Source organism: Trichomonas vaginalis, chromosome III, assembly GCF_026262505.1.
Source record: "Trichomonas vaginalis G3 chromosome III, whole genome shotgun sequence".
NCBI lineage: Eukaryota > Parabasalia > Trichomonadida > Trichomonadidae > Trichomonas > Trichomonas vaginalis.
Window position 1 is genome coordinate 5,121,894 of NC_067205.1, and position 19,360 is coordinate 5,141,253.

General features: G+C 32.3%; 10 protein-coding genes and 2 pseudogenes across 12 annotated transcripts, besides 5 other annotated features; 8 read left to right on the plus strand and 4 right to left on the minus strand.

The window, feature by feature from the left end:
- Nucleotides 1–510: 510 nt before the first annotated feature.
- Nucleotides 511–1,770, minus strand: TVAGG3_0644780 (uncharacterized protein; the record flags this gene model as incomplete). Its single annotated transcript, XM_001326863.1, has 1 exon — nt 545–1,636. One exon carries the CDS (start codon nt 1,634–1,636, stop codon nt 545–547), a length of 1,092 nt encoding a protein of 363 aa, XP_001326898.1.
- An 864-nt stretch (nt 1,771–2,634) lies between these two features.
- Nucleotides 2,635–3,556: a mobile genetic element.
- A 105-nt stretch (nt 3,557–3,661) lies between these two features.
- Nucleotides 3,662–4,462: a mobile genetic element.
- Nucleotides 4,463–4,834: 372 nt separating this feature from the next.
- Nucleotides 4,835–9,903, minus strand: TVAGG3_0644810 (uncharacterized protein; the record flags this gene model as incomplete). The annotated part of the gene is made up of 1 exon (XM_001326864.1): nt 5,146–9,726. The coding sequence occupies one exon, from the start codon at nt 9,724–9,726 to the stop codon at nt 5,146–5,148; it is 4,581 nt and encodes a 1,526-aa protein (XP_001326899.1).
- A 125-nt stretch (nt 9,904–10,028) lies between these two features.
- On the minus strand, nt 10,029–10,922 carry TVAGG3_0644820 (uncharacterized protein; the record flags this gene model as incomplete). Its single annotated transcript, XM_001326865.1, has 1 exon — nt 10,333–10,659. One exon carries the CDS (start codon nt 10,657–10,659, stop codon nt 10,333–10,335), a length of 327 nt encoding a protein of 108 aa, XP_001326900.1.
- A 519-nt stretch (nt 10,923–11,441) lies between these two features.
- On the plus strand, nt 11,442–12,260 carry TVAGG3_0644830 (phage tail repeat-like family; the record flags this gene model as incomplete). Its single annotated transcript, XM_051241396.1, has 1 exon — nt 11,442–12,260. One exon carries the CDS (start codon nt 11,442–11,444, stop codon nt 12,258–12,260), a length of 819 nt encoding a protein of 272 aa, XP_051087983.1.
- Nucleotides 12,261–12,399: 139 nt separating this feature from the next.
- Nucleotides 12,400–12,762, plus strand: TVAGG3_0644840 (uncharacterized protein; the record flags this gene model as incomplete). The annotated part of the gene is made up of 1 exon (XM_001326866.1): nt 12,400–12,762. One exon carries the CDS (start codon nt 12,400–12,402, stop codon nt 12,760–12,762), a length of 363 nt encoding a protein of 120 aa, XP_001326901.1.
- Nucleotides 12,763–12,780: 18 nt separating this feature from the next.
- On the plus strand, nt 12,781–13,023 carry TVAGG3_0644850 (serine threonine-protein phosphatase family; the record flags this gene model as incomplete). Its single annotated transcript, XM_001326867.1, has 1 exon — nt 12,781–13,023. One exon carries the CDS (start codon nt 12,781–12,783, stop codon nt 13,021–13,023), a length of 243 nt encoding a protein of 80 aa, XP_001326902.1.
- A 2-nt stretch (nt 13,024–13,025) lies between these two features.
- Nucleotides 13,026–13,872, minus strand: TVAGG3_0644860 (annotated as a pseudogene). Its single transcript has one exon. A coding segment is annotated over exon 1 (847 nt).
- Nucleotides 13,873–14,334: 462 nt separating this feature from the next.
- Nucleotides 14,335–14,443: a mobile genetic element.
- Nucleotides 14,444–14,563: 120 nt separating this feature from the next.
- Nucleotides 14,564–14,627: a mobile genetic element.
- Nucleotides 14,625–19,360: part of a mobile genetic element that runs on past the window's edge.
- TVAGG3_0644900 (uncharacterized protein) lies at nt 16,538–16,939 on the plus strand (the record flags this gene model as incomplete). Its single annotated transcript, XM_051241397.1, has 1 exon — nt 16,538–16,939. The coding sequence occupies one exon, from the start codon at nt 16,538–16,540 to the stop codon at nt 16,937–16,939; it is 402 nt and encodes a 133-aa protein (XP_051087984.1).
- Nucleotides 16,959–17,111, plus strand: TVAGG3_0644910 (uncharacterized protein; the record flags this gene model as incomplete). The annotated part of the gene is made up of 1 exon (XM_051241398.1): nt 16,959–17,111. The coding sequence occupies one exon, from the start codon at nt 16,959–16,961 to the stop codon at nt 17,109–17,111; it is 153 nt and encodes a 50-aa protein (XP_051087985.1).
- Nucleotides 17,131–17,714, plus strand: TVAGG3_0644920 (annotated as a pseudogene). The gene has a single exon. A coding segment is annotated over exon 1 (584 nt).
- Nucleotides 17,864–18,448, plus strand: TVAGG3_0644930 (His-Me finger endonucleases family; the record flags this gene model as incomplete). Its single annotated transcript, XM_051241399.1, has 1 exon — nt 17,864–18,448. The coding sequence occupies one exon, from the start codon at nt 17,864–17,866 to the stop codon at nt 18,446–18,448; it is 585 nt and encodes a 194-aa protein (XP_051087986.1).
- TVAGG3_0644940 (uncharacterized protein) lies at nt 18,485–19,345 on the plus strand (the record flags this gene model as incomplete). Its single annotated transcript, XM_051241400.1, has 1 exon — nt 18,485–19,345. One exon carries the CDS (start codon nt 18,485–18,487, stop codon nt 19,343–19,345), a length of 861 nt encoding a protein of 286 aa, XP_051087987.1.

A 19,360-nucleotide genomic window follows, 5' to 3' on the forward strand; every position in this document is an offset into this window, starting at 1 on the left:
GAAATGCAAATTGGCAGATCGTGTCAGGATTTTTCTCGATTTAAAACTAGTTGCAAAATGATGTATGATATGTAGTGGGATATTTTTGCTCTGACATCAAATTGGCAGACATGACACATGATTTGAAAAAAAATTATGCTGTCATGTCCATACAATGTTGAGAATGTACTTTCCATAAGTATTATAGTTGAATTTTCATACTCAGATTCATGTAGATTCATTTTAGAGAATTGATAGTACAAACTAATTGGTAATAATTCGATTAATGACAATATTGAAGTAGAAATTTTTATAGTTTAGGACCTAATTACTCTATTCATAACCTGAATATTCGATGAAACAATATATTTTGAAAAATATATTCTTAATATTCAAGAAACCTTGAAATATCATGAGAACGAAACAAAAATTTTAGATGTAGTAAAAATATGAGTAATAAATTGAAAATGTAAAAAATAATATTTTTCACAATCAGAGTTCATTGATTTAAATTATTATATTCTTTAATATCAAACAAATAAAACATATAACATTAGTCAAAACATTAGCAAAGAGAGTAATTAAGCTTTGGAAGTGATAAACTTAGGTTTGGTTGCTTAATTTCCATGGCGTTGAACTTGCAATCAGTTACTTTAGTTGTTGGTGGCCTTGACATTGATCTAGGAGTGCCAATTGAAGCAGATCTTGACATCATCATGTCATTTTGAACGGCGCGTTTAAATTCTGTACTCATATTCGTAGTCGATGCATTTACACTGGCTTTGGCCATTCTTTTCTGATACAATTCTAAAAGTTGCTTCTCTTTGTAGTCGAAATCGGCCAATTTATGGCGATTTGATTGCTGTAAACTCTTTAGTTCTTCTGCTTGTGCATTTCTGAGTATATTCAGCTTATCTTTGAAATCATATTGTAATTGATGCTCATTTCTATCTTGTTCGAAGGCCAATCTCTCATCAATTTGCGCCTGAACGTATTTCATCTCATCAAATCGCTTGGATTCTTTGAGTTTATCGAGTTCTAAGTATTTTACGCGTAAATCGTTCGAAGTTCTATTGTAAGAGCGCATTTTTGTATTACTATGCCATTTCTTCATGAATTCTTCGATTTGTTTGTTATGCTTTTGCTGTAATTGTTGAATTGATTCCTTCATTTGTTCCAATTTCTGATTTCTCTCTTCCATTAATTCTTCATACTGTTGGACCATATCCTTTTGTATCCTGGATGTATCTTCTGAGTACTTGTTAACAATGTTATCTTCTATTTTTTGTTTTATGCATTTTTTATATTGTTCTGATAAACGATCGATTTCTTTTGTAGCTTCTACATATTTTTGCAATTGGTCTGTTTCCATATAATCTGTGCAGTCCTTCCTTAATTGCTTGATTTGTGGTGGAATTCTCTCTGGATAAGGAATTTTTTGAGGATTGCTTCTTGAAGAGCTACGGGAAGAAACAACCTCCAGTGGTTCTGATGGTTGAAAGATAGTTTGCGAACTAGATCTTAAGGATGAAACTTTTTTCTTTTTATTTGTGTTTCTTTTCAGCCCGAAAAACAAATCATCTTCCTTTTTAGGATCTTTCTTGATTAATTCGGAATACTTGCTTCCAAATTGGATGCTCTCCGCTTTGAGAGTCATTTTAGATCCGTCGAAGAAAAAAAATTGTTTTTGTAAACACTTGTGTTTTAGCCTGTCAATTCAATTTATCTTGATTGATTTAAGGGTTTCGTTTTGCGAAAAAAACGTACAATACGCAATTTCGCTAAAAAAACATTTAGCTAGTAATTTCGACCTTTGACTCCACTCAAGACGTCACTTTTTTAATTTTGCGGTATCATATTTTTGGAAAATCTTTATGAATATTATATAAAAAGTCTCTTTAATATCTATATTTCATATTTTTATCGATTTTTAAAGTTTTTGCGAAAAGTATTCAATTATTTTTGCTATTTGGTCGGGTAAATGTCAGATTTGCGACATTTTCTGATATGATATTCAGATTCTACGTTGATAATAATGCTTATAGAACCCTCTTGCTATTGTGTCAAAATTGCGAAACCGATAGCAAAAATATCTCGCAATATCAAAATTGAGATATTGAGTGAATTATGCATTATAGAGATTAAAAATCTGATTTGTGAAAACATCTCATCAGTTTCTAGCTAATTCAAAAATCTTTACTATCTTATTCGATTAAAATGAAAAGGGAATAGTTTCATTATGCTTTAAATGACAGCCTTATAATATAATCATAGTTTTCGCTCAATATGCAGCATTTTTTTTTCGAAATCTATGGTCAATATCCTAAATACTGATTGCTTTGCATTCATATCTCTTACATTTTCTATACCCACATCACTATTCATTGCTATTCCTATCTTTTTCATTTTTGTTTGTTTCTCATAATTTCTCAAAAAACATGATAACTTGATATTTGTAAATATCATACTTTATAACGTAAATAAGAACTTGACCTATTAAGAAAAGCAGTAATGAAAAGAAAATCTGAAATTCATAAAAATTACAAGTTTCTGATGACAATTAGCTTAATTAAACCAGGTACAAGATTATATAATTGTATTTTCTATCCAATTATCCATATAATATCTTATCCAGAAAAAAAAACTTGATCAATAAAAGGTGACCAAACTATTTTTTGAAAGTCCGCCATAACTTTAATGGTACTATTTCAGCGTGTACAATGAATACAAAAATTCTAAGAGTGCCACATAAAATAGTACTTTAGACTTGAGTTAATGCTACCAAGCAAATGTTAAAAAGATGACTTTAGTGTTTTGATAATCAAAGATTAAAATCATTATTGTCTAAATCAATAATCATAACGACAGAAGTTAATGTTTTTTCATAAGTGCTTTAAATCCACTTTTAAAAGTATACCTCAAAAATCAAAATATCAAAAAAAATTGGCCGATAGGTTTGGCTTTAATTTTTGTCTGCTTTTATGATTTGATATGGATGTTATAATTTTAAAAGTTGAGCCAAATTCACCAATAGATTTTTGAGATTTGCAAATACTCAATAATTTTCAGCGTGTTATCTTTTATTAAAAGAACTATTTGGTTTCAGTATCATATAAATTGATATTTACTTTCTATTTGAACCTTCATTTAGCTAATGATTTAATAATACAGATTTCATCTAGTCCTTATAAGAGAATTTTGAATTTGTTATAATAAAAAAACAAACAGATATAGCTTACACTTCTATAATAAAGATACCTTTTATAGAAATCAGTATGAAATGTGTTTTGGCTTATTGGAAGCATATCAGACATAATCGCCATAATCAAAAAATCTATATACCCAATAAGTAATAAATTTGTCGATATAGATTTTCCATAAAATTAGTTTTTAGTCTGATCTTAAAATAAATTTAATTTTTTATAAAAAAAATCACATTTAAAAGTACCTTTTTAGTAGCTCGAAATCCTGTTGGTGGATTTCGGGCGTACTTCAAAATTAGCTTTTCTTCTACATATGCAAGCTATATTTTAAATATGGAGCAAATCGGATCGGCGAAAGGAGTTTAGTTACCTTTGATCAATACCAAATGATTTTTTAACTAGTAAATAAAGTATTTTCTTTACACACACATTGTATATCATAGTTTTTTTTTGGTTTCGCAAAACATCCAAAAACAAATGAGTAGGGGTAATTTTAGCTAAAAGTGACACGCCTGTAAAAAGTGACACACCCGTGAAGGGTGTGATTACCGATCGGTAATTTCGACAGTTTAGAATTTAAAATTTTTTATGGAACTGTTGCGAGTTTCATAAAGAATTTAAGGAATATAAGCAAAGATTTGAATCAAAATCTTAGACCTAAGCCGCTCGATTCGCTCGCGGCTTCCGCGAATTACAGATCAGCAAAGATTTGAATCAAAATCTTCGAACTAAGCCGATCGCTTCGCTCGCGGCTTTCTTTATTATTTTAAATTTGCATATTTCCATCAAAAGTTCATAAGGTAAAAAATTTCGTTTATTTTTACTAAGAAAAAAAAGGTTTTTGATAATAAATTTATTTTATTTCGAAAAAGTAGCAATAATCGTAAAAGGGTATTGATAGGCTTGCTAAAGTAACTAATTTTAGCTGTCAAATACTTTTGTATTTTGAAGTAAATTAGTATAAATTTGTTTTTACTTTTATTTCGAAAAAGTAGCAATAATCGTAAAAGGGTATTGATAGGCTTGCTAAAGTAACTAATTTTAGCTGTCAAATACTTTTGTATTTTGAAGTAAATTAGTATAAATTTGATATTATTTTAACTCCCTTTGAAAACCTCAATTTTCCATACAGAGGGAACGGGAATAGCATCCAATATTCCCTGAGAATGGTTGCGCATTCTCAGTTCCCTCTATATTTCGAACGAAGCTCTCATCGGTCTTTTTTTTTAATACTAAACGTTTTTTTTCCCTGTCACTTTTAGCTAAAATTTGGGTTTGCCAAAAACAAATATGCTATAAAAGTGACAATTTTAGCAAAACGAAACCCTTAATTGATTATGTTATACACTATGTATAGATTGATTTTTTTAAAGAACAGAATATTATTTCAATTTTTGCTCAATGGTTTACATCACATTGAATTTTGTTGGTTTGACGCAGTTGTAATATTAATTTTGTTGTATTTTTAATAATCTATGATGTGCTAACATATTTGTATTTCAAAAGAAGTTTTCAAAAATATTCTCAACGGAAAATGATATTCCGAATTTGTCTAATTGGATTATATCATTATAAAAATTAAAAAAAATATAGCAATTAATTCTGTGATCTAAACAAGACAAACTTGCATGAGAATGTTGATGGAATTCAATTTTTATTCAGAGCTTCCCGCCATTTAGTAGGCTGAGCCATTACGGGCAAATGAGGAAAACTTGAGAAAATCTCAAACTTTATCCGAAAATTTCTGCCATGCTGCCATGAAAATAGACTCTTTATAATAAATATAAATTGAATTATTTCATAATCATAAAAAAAATGAAAAGCATGAATTTGAAGAAAACTTTATTTTCTTCCAATCATTTTCAAATACTTTGTTATTATGTCGAATTATAGATAAAAAGAGTATTGTTTCATGATATACATAACACACTTTATTTAAAAAAAAACATAATATTATTTACTTCTAAGATCCACTTTTCATTCGCTTTGCATCGGACTTTTTATGAGCAATTTCCACAGATGGTGATTTATCTGCGTGTTTGCTATGATGGTGTTTCTTTTCCGCATTCTGCGCAGAAATTTTGTTATTAATTGATCTATTTTTAGGAATATTAGGTCCAGATGTCTTTGTTGGTAAATTCGAATGATGGTGAGTATCTTTTTTGGGTGATTTTGTTCCTGAATGAAATTCAGGAGACTTAATTTTATATCTATGGCTATTTTCTTCCCTTTTTCTTGGTGTTTTGTGTCTCTTATGGTCAGGAAGACTGAGTTCGTTCTCTTTATCATCTTCCGTGCATAAGTATTTTGATTGAGATGATTTTCTGTTTTCAAGAATAATATCATCTTCATCATCATTCCAGTTCTTGTTTGTTTTGATTTTTTGAACTGATTTTTGTTTGGTTTTAGACTGTTTCTTTGATATTTGGATTTGTTCATCATCAGAAGAAGAGTTTGTGATGAATCTGCTCTTCTTCTTTATTGGTGGATTGTTCTGATCATCTTCTGATGCGAATAAATCACTCTCCAAATAAATATAAGCTTCATTGCTGAAATCAGGTCTCTTCCAAATGTACGGCTGTCTAAACATTCTTGGATTATCACGTTCTTTAATGGTATCAACGTGAATTTGATTTGAAGATACTTTGTGGTTGATCCACCACTTAATTCTAACAATTCTTCGTTTGTCGACTTTCCAACGCTCATCATAGATGTTGTGTGATTGTTTGTTCTTGAAATCAATAGATAGTTGTGAGAGAAAACTGTTGTTCTTCGAATCAAACAAATAAACTTGGACGGAATCATCTTTGAACTTCTTATCTACATCTAGAGAGAACTGGTATGAAAATGTTGTTGCCTTCTGCGGCCTTGTTCTTATTTCTTTTCCAAGTTTCATTGACTTGAAAACGAAATAAATTGTTGTGTTTTCTTCGAAGTTTTGCGTGTTGAGAATTGTTCCAGAAACTTTGAAATCTGATGTCTGTGGCTCGAAATCTTCCAGATTTGACTCCATCGTCTCGTAATTGGATTCATCGAGTAGATCTCTACTGACAAGAATAGAAGAAATCTCTGGTTCATGATTTGTTTCAATTTTAGTTTTCTCTTTTTCTTCTTCTGAAACAACAATTGGATTCTCTTTTTCTTCTTCTTCGGAAACAACAATTGGTTTGTTTTCTTCTTCTTCGGAAACAATAATTGGTTTCTCTTTTTCTTCTTCTGAAACAACAATTGGTTTATTTTGTTGAATCTCAATTTCTTCTTCTTGTGGAACAATAAGAATATTTTCTTCAACATTCTCTTGTTGTTTGATTTCTTCTTCTGAAACAATAATTTGTTTGTCTTCTTCTGGAGAAATATTAGTTTTCTCTTCTTGGATTTTAATTTCTTCATCTTTATCTTGTTGTTTGATTTCTTCTTTCTCTGTAAGTTTTTCTTCTTGTATAACAAGTTCTTTTTCTGGTATTTTCTCTTCTTCTTGTGGATTAATAACAATTTCTTCTTTAATTTCGATGTTTTCATCTTGAGTTGATTCAACTGTGTCAGTAACTGCATCTGAAACAGTTTGATGCTGGTAATCACTTTCGTTGTATGAATTCTCTTCTGATTCATATGAAATAGATTTAATTTCTTCTGTTTGTTTCTCAACAGGTAACTTCTTCTCTGTTTCAATGAATTCTTCTGTAATCTTTTCTTCATTGAAAACAATAATTTCTTGTTCTGGAGATGTTTCTTTGATTTCTTCATTAGAAACATTTTCTTCTTGTTGTTTCTCTTCAATCTTTTCTTGTTGAATTGTTTCTTCTGATGGAATTTCTTTGATTTGTTCATTTTCACTGAGATCGTATGAAACTGTTTCTTCTTTAATTTCAGTTTCATTTGGTTGTTTTTCTTCATCATATTCATATGAAACTGTTTCTGATTGTGTCTCAGCTTTCTCTTCTTCTAACTCTGTCTGTTGTTTGACTTCTGTTTCTTCTTCTTTTTGTTTCTGATTAACAACAGAAATAATCTCTTGTTCTTTAGCTTCTGAAGGAGTTTCAATGATTTCTTCTTCTTTCTCTTCAATTTTAACTTCTTCTTGTGGAATTTCTTCAATTTTCTCTTCTTCTTTCTCTTCAATTTTAACTTCTTCTTGTGGAATTTCTTCAATTTTCTCTTCTTCTTTCTCTTCAATTTTAACTTCTTGTGGAATTTCTTCAATTTTAACTTCTTCTTGTGGAATTTCTTCAATTTTCTCTTCTTCAAGACTAATTTCTTCTTGTGGTAGTATAATTTCTCTGGAAACAGTTTCTGAAGGAAATTCCATCTCTTTTGATGATGTTTCTTGTTGTTTTTCTTCAATTTCTGAAATAATTTCATTAGAAATCTTTTCTTCTTCAATTGGTTGTTGTTCTGCAACAGGTACTAATATTGAATCAGCAGCATTGATTTCTTCACTGTTTATGACTGATTCTTCAGATTGATCTTGTTCTGGTAATTCTTCGACTGTTTGTATTTCTTCTTCTTTTGTTTGAATTTCTTCGATTTTTTCAACAGATTCTTCTGGAATTTGACTTTTTTCGTTTGTTTGCAATGATACATCTTCTTTAGATTCTTCAAGTACTTCTTCTTGTACTTTCTCTTGTTCTGGAATTGTTTCTTCCACTTTTTCTTGTTCATTAGGAACAATAACTTCGTTTTCAATGATTTCTGGTGCTGGTTCCTCAACTTCATCGTTGTTTGTTTGTTCCTGACGTGGTTTCTCTGGAAGTTTACGATACTGGAGACAATCTTTAAACAAAACTTGGATTTCATCAATCAACATCATGTAGTTTTGTGGTCTGTAGATAGTAACCTTTGTATCTTCGATTGTTTCTTCATAAACATCATCAGATTTATCAAATTGTGAAAAATCAACCAGAATTTGTGATTTTTCTTCTTCAAATAGAGGTTGCTCGTTATCATTAGTAGATGTTTCATCTTCTTCTTGTAATTTGTCATTGATTTCTGGAGATTTATTTAATATTTCGTCACTTTCTTGGGAGCTTTCTTCTTCTTTCTCTTCAACTTTCTGTTCTTGTAATGGTTTCTCTTCCGATTGTGGTTTTTCGACGATAATGTTTGGTATATTTTCCAAATTTTCGCTTTGATTTGGAATTTCAGTAATTTGTTCCGTAACATCTGTATTTTCGACCTGTTCCTCGTTGATTTCTTCTGATTTTTCAGCCTTATCTTCAATTATCGTTGTTGAAATTTGAACTTCATTATTTGGCTGTAATTCAACATTTTCTTGAGGGTTAACTTCATTGTCAGGTGCTTTTTCTTTGTTTTCTTCTGATAAAATTTCTGCGGAATTATTTTCAAATGATTGTGGAATTCCGTTGAGTTTCTGGGAAATTTCTTCAGCTTCTAGTAATTCTTCGTTTGGTTTTTGTTCAATTTTCACTTCTTCGGATAAATCTTCTGAAAATTGCTGAATTTCAGCATTTTCTTGTGGATTTTCTTCATCCACATGTAGTATTTCGATATTTTCTGGTGATTTTTCGATTGGTTGTTCCTCAATTTTAGTTTCATCGGAAATGATTTCATCTGTTTTTTGTTTTTCGATGATTTCCTTTGGAGTAAGATCGTTTTCTTGTAATTGCTCGTCTACTTTCTGTATTTCATTAGTATTTTGAGGAATTTCATCAAGATCCTGAGAAATTTCGAGATTTTCTTGTGTATTTTCGTTTTGAATTTGATCAGCGATAGATTCTTGTGATGATTCATCAATTTCTTCTGATGTCGTTATTTCGTTATCATCAGAAGTATTGTCACTTTTCTCTGAATCATTGTCATCGACTTGGGATTCATCGTAAGATTCATGCTCGGATTCAATGGCGTGGTTGTTATCGGTAATATTTTGCGGCTGTTCATTAATAATTTGTTTCTTTTCCTCAATAACTGGTGATTTTTCGGAAATGACTTTTGGCAAAGTTTTCACCCGCGCTCTTCTTTCCCTAATTTCTCGTTGTATTTCTTCAATGTTTTCGGGATGTCGCTTCGAATGGCTTATCGCAGAAGGTTTGTAGTTGTCAGGATCAAAAAAATCAGGAAGGATGAAGTCTGCGTGTAAAAAAATGGAAGGCCGATGCTTAGCTTGAGGAGGAGTTATGTAATCTTTTACCAGTAAGTTAATATCATGGTAATGAATGTAAAATTTTGAATAAATTTTCCCTATAAAGAGATTTTGATGGGGGTTTTCTTTTACTATTATGATACTCAGATTGTTTGGATCCAAATTCATGATTTTTGTGGCTGAGAGACATGAATTTCCAAGTTCTATATCATTTTCATCAGTATGACCGATTAGCTTGAATAAAAACAATGTCGCTGGCTCATAATTTGCTTCGAATTTGAAATTCTCTTTCCAATAGAGATCTATCAAGTCTGATACATTATTCGTTTTTTGGATGCATGAAGGATTGTCTGTTTCTATTTCAACATGAACTGCCTTCAGCTTCCCATAATCTCTTAACGGTGAACTTGTCCAAGAAAATTTCTCGATATTGAGAGAGATTTCCATTGGCAAATTATAAATAATATCGTTATTGTCATGAATATTGGACGTAAAATAGATCAATTAAATGATAATATCATCCGCGCTCTCTGAATGTAAAATGTCAGTTATAAAATTTTCCTTACATCACAAAAAATCTCATTTTTAAGAAATTCCAATGTGATTATAAATATCTTCATGAAATATAATAATATGTTATGCATATAAAATTCCAAAAAAATTCGAAAATCTTGTTTTTAATGACAAATTTAATGAAATTATCATGAAAAAATGATTTTTGAAAAAATTTTGGAAATTTTTGTTTTGCTATTTACTGCTATTTAGTTATCACTCACAGAGTTGTCTTCAGATTTATCAAAAATTTGTATTTATCAACTCGGTTGAATATATGATGGCAATTGAGTTAGAATTGGCCTTCGAACATCCGGAAGAATCAATGTCACCAAACAATATATTCAAATTTTTATATCAATTGATACAAATATGAAGCTTTTGAAGAAATATGATCTTGAAATGTGTAACAGTATGAAAAATAAAAGCATTGATAGAGTTTTATAATTACACTTTATACTTTATAGCGATGAGAGACCATCTTAACAAACAATTGTAAAATTAAAAACGAATTAAATCGTCACATTGAATGCATGAGTTATGAGAATTTGGAATTACTGTATTAGATCTGTGGAATTCTTCTTCTAAGTTTGGAGGGGCGACTTCGACATCACATGAGAATTTTGAAATTTTAGTACACATCTGGGAAAGTTTAACAAAATCGGATGGTGAGTTACTATGACATACACTAATTTTGAAACGTCCGCTTTGGGTATTTGAAATTTCTGTTTCTGTAGGAATATTATTAAGCGCAGGACTATTGTTATTATAATAATTATTGATTCCTGCTTCTGCAATAAGGTCACAGCTCGATGAACGAGTAGGCATTTTCGGCTTGATATTTGTCAAACAGGGTGATATTGAAACTTCAATCGAACGTTTCGTCTTTTTATTGGTTGGATGTGGACAGCAACGAGGGAGGGGCTCAAAGTCTGAGCAAAAGCAATCTTCTTGATTTGAAAGCACGAAAGGCTTTAAATTTCGTGCACGATGTATGGGAGAATCGAAGATAGGAGATCCAAGAAGATCAGCCACTTCCCTCTCTGGGTATTGATGATCACAGTCTATTTCCTGCTCCAAAAGAAAAAAAAGTGCTCAAAATTAAAACATTAAAACCGCCGAAGTAAAGCGTCAATTTTTTCGAGAAAGTCACTAATTACATGTTTTTATGAATAATTAATCAAAAAACATTTATCAAAAGTGACACCTGTTATTATTTGAGAACTAAAGTTTAAAAGTGACAAAATTGTATAGCCATAGTTTTTGCCCCTGCATTTTAAAGCTATATTTTTTTAAATTATTATATATATTTGTTATATATATGTCATTATTTTTAAAATAGGGGTGTTCGGAAAAATGAATTCAACAGTCATTTCAAATATTTGTTTATACTTTTCAAATCTATTCGATTTCAGAGGTAGGGCAACGATAGGTCAAAAAGGCTTCTCTGATAGATTTCCTTGCCTTTTGGATATGCTATAATATATAGCCTAGCAAAAAAAAAAAAAAAGGTATTGGGGCTTCCAGGCACTTCGTGCCCTCTAGCCCCGAAGATGTTTTGTCACTTTTCTGTCACTTTTCAGGGAAAAAACATTTTTATTGTATATAAAATGAATTTTACAAAACCACCGTTACCCTTCTTTGGAAATAAGAGTAGATGTAAAGATATTCTATTGAGAGAACTTAAGAAACTACCGAATGGTCTAACATTTGTAGATTTGTTCGGTGGAAGTTTCTATATATCTCATTTGTGCCATACCGTATTCCCAGACTCAAAGATTATATGCAATGACTTCGACAACTATATGAACCGTCTCAAACATATACCAGACACAAACAAAATATTGAGTGAGTTGAAAGAAAAGATACCTATAGGTAAGATGGAACGTATACCATTAGATAAGAAAGATATTGTCAGAGAGGTTTTGAAAAAAGCAGAGTATATTGACTGGGATAGTATATCTTCTAGACTATTGTATAGTGGTTCTATAAGAGTTCATGACATTGAAACACTTATGTCAAACGTTTTATATCTTAACTATACAAAGGTTTTCAAAGAGAACATAGAAAAATATACTGAGGGTATAGAGTTTGTGAGATGTCGTTGGACAGAGTTGTATGAAAAATATAAAAACAAGGAAAATGTTTTCTTTATAGTGGACCCGCCGTTCTATAACACATGGGATTTTCAATACCAAGTAGACTGGACTTTGAGAGACTCTTTAGAAACTTTAGACGTTTTACATAACCATCCATGCTTTTACTTTACATCCGATAAAAGTGGTTTGGAAAGTGTTATGAGATGGTTAGGGGACATACATGACTATGATTTTAGATACGATAAGATAGAATATGAGAGAGGTCCTATAAACCGGAAAAAGTGTCATAACAAAGAAATTTTATTGGTAAGTAAATGTGGTTTGAAATAGGACTACTTGTTTTAGGTTTTTTCCATTGTGTCATTTACTTATTTGACGTGGCAGAAAGATATAGAGAATATGAAGATGAACCAATGTCTGCAAATGTTCAGCATATGTACTCGTAAGAGATATTTTTATCTAATATTAAATGGACGCACAGAACTTAGCGAATGCACAGCAACCTGGACAACCAAACCCAGAGAATATTCCAAATGAAGTTAGAATACAAACTGCAATGGCAAACTATGGTCAAGTGCCAACAGATGTACAAATGCAAACTGCCATGTCAAATGACGCTGCGTTAGGTTTGCCACCATGGTATGCAAATATGAGATGGAAAGAGTTTTATACAAACCCTGAAGTGGGATATAAACAACTCTATGCAGATGACGCGAACACAGGAGTTGACCCGGAATATGTTTTCTACCAGAGGAGAAATAGAATGTATGAGCTCCAGTTAAAAAATGCTATGGAACTCAACAGGAAACGTAAGAGACTAGGCGGACATTAGATTTTTACATATAGTAAAATGGGTTTCTTTGGAAGAATAGGAAACTTCTTTCGAAATGTTGGAAGAGGTATATGGAATGGAATAAAATCTGTCGGAAGAGGAATTTGGAACGGAGTCAAAAATATTGGCAAAAGAGTAGGTCAGTTTGTTGGTATTATACCTAAAGACCCTGAACCAGAAGAACAAGCTCCTGTTATACAACAGCCTGAACCTGCACCACAGTCTAGTTGGCAACCAAATCCAACACCTCAACCGTATTAAAATTATATTTTTACCGTTCGATAGTAGTTGTATATGAAACTAAGTTCTAAGTAAAACGCATGGTATAATGGAACTATTCTCTTTCTTCCATCTGTTGTAAACCATACTTGAAAGTCTGAAATACTTCCACTCGGCGGTTCGTATAGCTTTGTAGGTTTTTCGTAAAAGTCATTTGCCAAGCATAAAAAAGAGTTTTGTGCACCAGAAAATGAAGCATGAACGATAATAGCATCTGAGTCGAAAACATTTTCATATGTTCCATTAGGGTTTTCGACTTCATAAAAGTTCGGGTGTACTGGATATTCTGCAGGCTGATTTAACATCCTCAAAAATCTATACCATGCCAAGTTGTTATATTTTGTAGAAATATAAACGTCTTCTCCAAGGTCTTCTATTCTATTGAATTTAACAGTTGCATTTTTCCTGTCATATATAATATCGAGATGGTACTCTCCTTCGTCAATGTTGTACTGTTTTGCATATTCGAGATAGATATCGTTTATTTTTTCTTGAAAAGCTTGAAGAGTTGTTTCTAAGTTTACAAGCAAATTCACTTGTAAAAGTTTTCCCTGTTCAAATTTCTCATACGTACGTTTTTCTTTGTTATAGTATCGAACTTCAAAACCGACCGTAAATGGGAAACCATGTATGGCTTCTGAAATGAACTTCATTCTACGAAAGCCAATAGCTTTTGTGACGGATGGGTCTCTTAACCATCTTAAGGGGTAGTCAAAACGATAGCCTTCATGCTTTACGGTTCTGTCTCAAACTTTTGACCTACGTTAGTAAAAAGTTCATCTAATGGTTTAGTTGTAGCAACTCTTGAATTTTTTTTTCTATTGAAAGCATATTTTATCTAGAATAAAAATGTCGAAAGAAACAGCGTCTATGAGAGAAATACAACACAACCGACAACTCATTTTGCAAGCTCTAAATAAGAACACAACAAACTTTTCAAACTATTCTAAGATATCTGAGTCATTGAAAGAAGGAAACTTAAAACTGACATTAAACCCATTGACAGACGAGTTTCTATTTCAAGACAGTAAGAACCATACTGTTTGTATAAATCCAACAAAAAGAACTTTAAACGAGAAACCTATAGATGAACTTCTTTTGAAAGCAGATATTGACAACAAAGCTGACTCTTATATACGAAAAAAAGAGATCTGACATTGTGTCAGATCTCAGTAAAAGTGACATTTACATGTCAAAAAAATAGAATGAGTTTAAGTAATTAAAATTGAGGGTGAGAGTAGTATTGTATGAAATAATATCTCTCACCCTCCAATTCATCCTATGGCGCCGAAAAAATTTTGGTGAAATGCGACCACATTTCACCAAAATTTCTCGGCGCCATATAGAGAACTAGAGCCTGTGAGGTACTGATACTATCCATGTACCTCGCAGGCTCTAGTTCCAAGCCAAAATGGCTAAAAATTGCCCGCAATTGTTCACATTCCCATCTTTTGTTGGTAAGACGAAGAATATGAAATAAATTATGAAGAAGATAATGATGAATAAAATATCACTTTTTATATTTTTGACACGTAAAGTTGTCACTTTTCTGTCAAACTGTTTTTATCGTTTTCGTATATAACATGTTGAAAAGAAAGCTGACAAAGAGTATGTTGACGATGAGTTAGCATATCTGGCTAGTGGGTTAGTGAAGAAGGCAGATAAGGAATATGTGGATGAAAAAGATGAAAAAATTAAAGAAAGGGTTGAATGGTATAATGAACGGACAACAAAGATTTTAAAAACTAAAGCCGATACAGGGTGGGTTTCAGGATGTTTAGACCTTAAAGCTGACAAAGAAACTGTAGATATGTTGACACAAACGGTTTCAAGTCATACCAGAGGTTTAATGGAAGATGGACAACAGTTGAAAGAGCTTGAAAAAGGTGTTACAGAGTTAAGGAATACAAAAGCAGACTCGACATGGGTAGCTGGATATGTAGATGCAACAAAAGAGTATATTTTCACATGGACAGAAGGAACATACCCACAAAAACATCATACACATAGCATCTCTGACGTAAATGAACTTCAAGAAAAGTTAGATAAGAAAGCTGACAAAACAGAGCTTCAAACGTTAAAGACAGAAATACTTCAAACACTATATCCTATAGGTTCTATTTACACGTCAATGAACTCTACCAGACCAGAAGTAGTACTTGGTCTCGGAACTTGGACTCAAATAGTCGACAGGTTTTTGTATTGTGCAAACTCTTCAAAGGAAACAGGTGGAAGTAAAACGATTTCAGGTGAAAACCTACCTGCACACAGTCACTACATAAATTTAACTACAGCTGAAGCAGGTTGGCATAAGCATAGATATTGGGATTGGACAGGAATGACAAAAGGTAAAGGATATGATGTTAAAGACGACGTTAAGTTTGCTATAAATTGTTACTGGGATGACACTCAGGGAGGAGGAAGCCATACACATCGCATTACAGGGTATACGCAAACAACGGGACAGAGTAAAGACTACATGCCACCTTACATGACAGTTTACGCATGGTATAGAAATGCTTAGTCGTCATTTTCAACTTCTTTAGCATATTCGTCAGGAGTTGTCTTATATTTGTTAGGAACTGTCTTTGAAAGTATACCACCTTGAACCTTAACAAGTTTGAAACGAGGTCTGACAATAGTAGTTTTATCTTCTGCTTGCAGTCTGTACATTTTGCCATGTTTGCCTAAAACTTCATAATATTCTCTTGTATACTTTCTTCTATTTTTACGAACACGAATGCGAGTACCTGTCGAGTTCCCATTGTTGTCATAGTCAATAGTATTTTCATATGGGTCGCGTTTAGGTATTTCTATTTTTACTTTGTCACCTTTCTTAAGTTTGAAGCCTGGCATTCTTTCTTGTTTGTCTCTTTTGACTAAACTATTAAATATATAGTCTTTCTCTAAGTCGGGGTTGTTTTTCATTTCTTCGGGGGAGTGGTTTCCCAAACCTTTTTGTTTACGGGTATTGTAAATATTTAAAACTTGTCTCATCTTTGCCATGGAGAAATGTCTATACTTGTCGTCATATGACATTTCATCTACCTCACCACCTTGTGGTTGATTTAAGTCTCTTAAGATTTTTATACAACTGTCAATGACACCAAGAGCAGAATGGTTTTGGTCGACAATGAAATATTGGTTTACATTTTTTGAACGCAGATAGTTTTTAATATCGTCTGATTTGAAAGAACTTTCACAGTCAGATGTCAGTTTTGTTGGATGGTATTTGTCAACGAATATTGTCAAAGCTGCTAAGATATCTAAAATATTTTTGGACTGTAATGGTATGGCTTCACAGTATCTTGTGTTTTGACCGACAAATATTAGCCAGTATGGTGGTCCATCTTCTCTATACCTCGGAATGTTTTCCAAGATATCCATAAACCAAGCATTTGGTGTTGAACTAAAGATTTTTACCATGAGTGCTTTCTTTGTCGCTTTAGAAACATACGGGTCCTTGTTTGAATTCGTCATTTTTAACCCATAAGAAATGGGTTTATTTGGCGCATTAGCAGGAGTCGCATCTAGATTTTTGCCCGCAGTGGGAACAATAGCCAGAGGTGCATTTGGAATTGGAAGGAAGATTTTGAGTACTTTAGGTATACTTAAAGAGAAAGCGCAACCTATTATACAAACCGTACAGAAAGGTTGGGATGTAGCACGAGATGCAGCAAATCTTATTCCAAATCCTGAAACAAGAGGAAAAGTTCAAGGCTGGATGGACAATGTAGGAAGACAAGCAGGAAACTACTATAACAAAGCAAATGACTACTATAACCAAGCAGGGCACTATATGGACCAAGGTGAAAGATTCTTTAACAGAGGATATAACCATGCACAACAGTGGGTAAACAACAACCAACCGCAACCGCCTCAAACGTGGGGAATGTAAATTTTTTTACTGAGATGAAATGAACAATACAGCATTGAGACAAATGGGCTCAAGATGGATTTGTCGGCTTCCAGCAGTTACACAACGTGTTTGTCAAGTTCTTCCTATACCTCAGGAAGTTTTAGACCGACTTAAAAAACCTCAACAACCAGTTGAAAACAAACCAAACTAAAATTTTTTACTGAGATGAAATGACCGAAGAAGTTGAAACGGTAGATTTGACACCACAAACAAAAAGTTCAGAACCATTGTCAAAACCTGTCAAAGAACTTACAGATGAAGAGAAAAATTCAATAATAGAAAGTGTGAGGTCTGGAAATACAAACCCTAACTACAAAGTCACTTTTCATAAAAATGGAACGGCAAGTATCTCAAAAAGAAACAGACTCTCACAAATAAAATATTGAAGTCTGAAGGAACTAAAGAGACAACAGATGGGAAAGTTTACTTCACTGACCAACAGTTCATTATAGAACATCTCATTGACTTAGAGTCGAAATATTCTAAACTTTACAACAAACACAAAAAGTTGAAAGGAAAACAAAAACAGATGGCATATGATATTTATGAAGATGTTGACGACACAACTATTCAAGCAAGTGAGGTAAAGTCAGCAGAACCGAAAAGTGACGAAAAACCAATAGAAGAAGGGAAGCCAAAAACTGAAGATAAACCAAAACCAAAGTTTAGTCTGGAGACTAAACCAAGCCAACCTTCATTAGCTGGTATGGGTTGGCGTCAAAGACTTATGGCAGCCGGTGGTTATGTAAAGTAAAGAAAAAACATTTTTTTATTTTTATAAAAATGCACGCTGAGTTTGTTGGAGAAGACCGTTGGGAAACTTGTTTGTTAGATGAGAAATATGAAATGGCATACCATTTTTAAAACATTTTTTCAAAAAAATATTTTTTTATTTTATTTGAAATGTACGCTGAGTTTGTTGGAGAAGACCGTTGGGAAACTTGTTTGTTAGATGAGAAATATGAAATTCACTGTTGTGAGTCATTTGAAGTCAGAAACAAAAAGACAAAAAGAGTTTTAAGCGGATGGGAGGGGAATAAAGGATATGCTACTATGAGGATGGGTGGAAAAAACTATTTTAAACATGTTGTCATTGCAACTCATTTTATACCGAACCCTAACAATTTACCTTTTGTAGACCATATAAACCATATAAGAAACGACAATAGACTTGAAAACTTGCGTTGGGTCACTTGTTCTGAAAACAGTAAGAACAAAGGCAAAATTGGAGATATTGTATTCGAATTTGTCGACGAACTAGAAGATGAAACAATTGAAATTACAGACTATGGTAAGCATACGTTTGAGTTTTACTACTATAGCGAAGAACAAGACTCTTTCTACTTTTATACCGGCGTAAACTATAGGAAATTACAAGTATATTTTACTAAGGCGGGCTATGCTTATGTAAACACTAGAGATACAGATGGAAAAAACGTTAAAATACTTCTTAACAAATTCAAGAAGCTATATGGCATACCATTTTAAAACGTTTTTAAAACAGTATATTTTTACATATATAAAATGCTTCAGGTTGAAAAACAAAGAACAAAAGTAGCAGATACAAAACCGTTAGACTATATCTTTACAAACGCTGGTAGGACTATATCAGATGAAGAAATTTCATCCGGAGCTTATCGATTTGACTATCCAATTCGCTGGCTTCAAAGTCCTTCAGATGCAAAGGCAATAGGATTTAGAAGAGTTTTGTTTTCAAATAGAACTAATGCATTCATGTTCGCAGTATATTTTCATGGCCAGTATAAAGGCTCTGATGGTCTAATAGAAAAATTTGATGAAATGAAAATCTTTACAATTCGTTCAGACGAAAGTCTTGAAAAAACTCTAAATGACTTTCAAACTCAAATAAACAAATACTACTGGGAATTTCAAGAAAAATACCACTCTTTACTAAATGGAACATACTATCTAAAACTAGAATACGACAAGATGAACTCCACAGTTTCATTTCAAAAGATTGAAATTAACCCTCCAAGAGATACAGAGTTTTTATATTGGGGAGTAGACAGACGTTCTTGGGCGCAATTTCTTCGGTTACTAAACCAGAACGAACCATTACCACCAGATGGTCCATTTAAATTTATACTCCCACCAGCAGATTTGACAGTTTATAGAAACGTGTTCGACCCTCAAAATGTTATGTGTCATGCAAGTTTCAGTTCAAGCAACAACAGTTTTCTATGTATCAGTAAGGACTTTTATGACTTTGCTTCTAAATTCTACGAACCACCTAGTAACAGTTTCTCTGACTTTCAAGTCTGGTTCACAACAAACGGTGTGCAGCATATTATTCCATTGTACTACGACTTTTATCTCGAATTGTCTTTCATATACAACTACGGAAAAGTGCTGAAAAAGTATTGAAAAATATATTTTAGG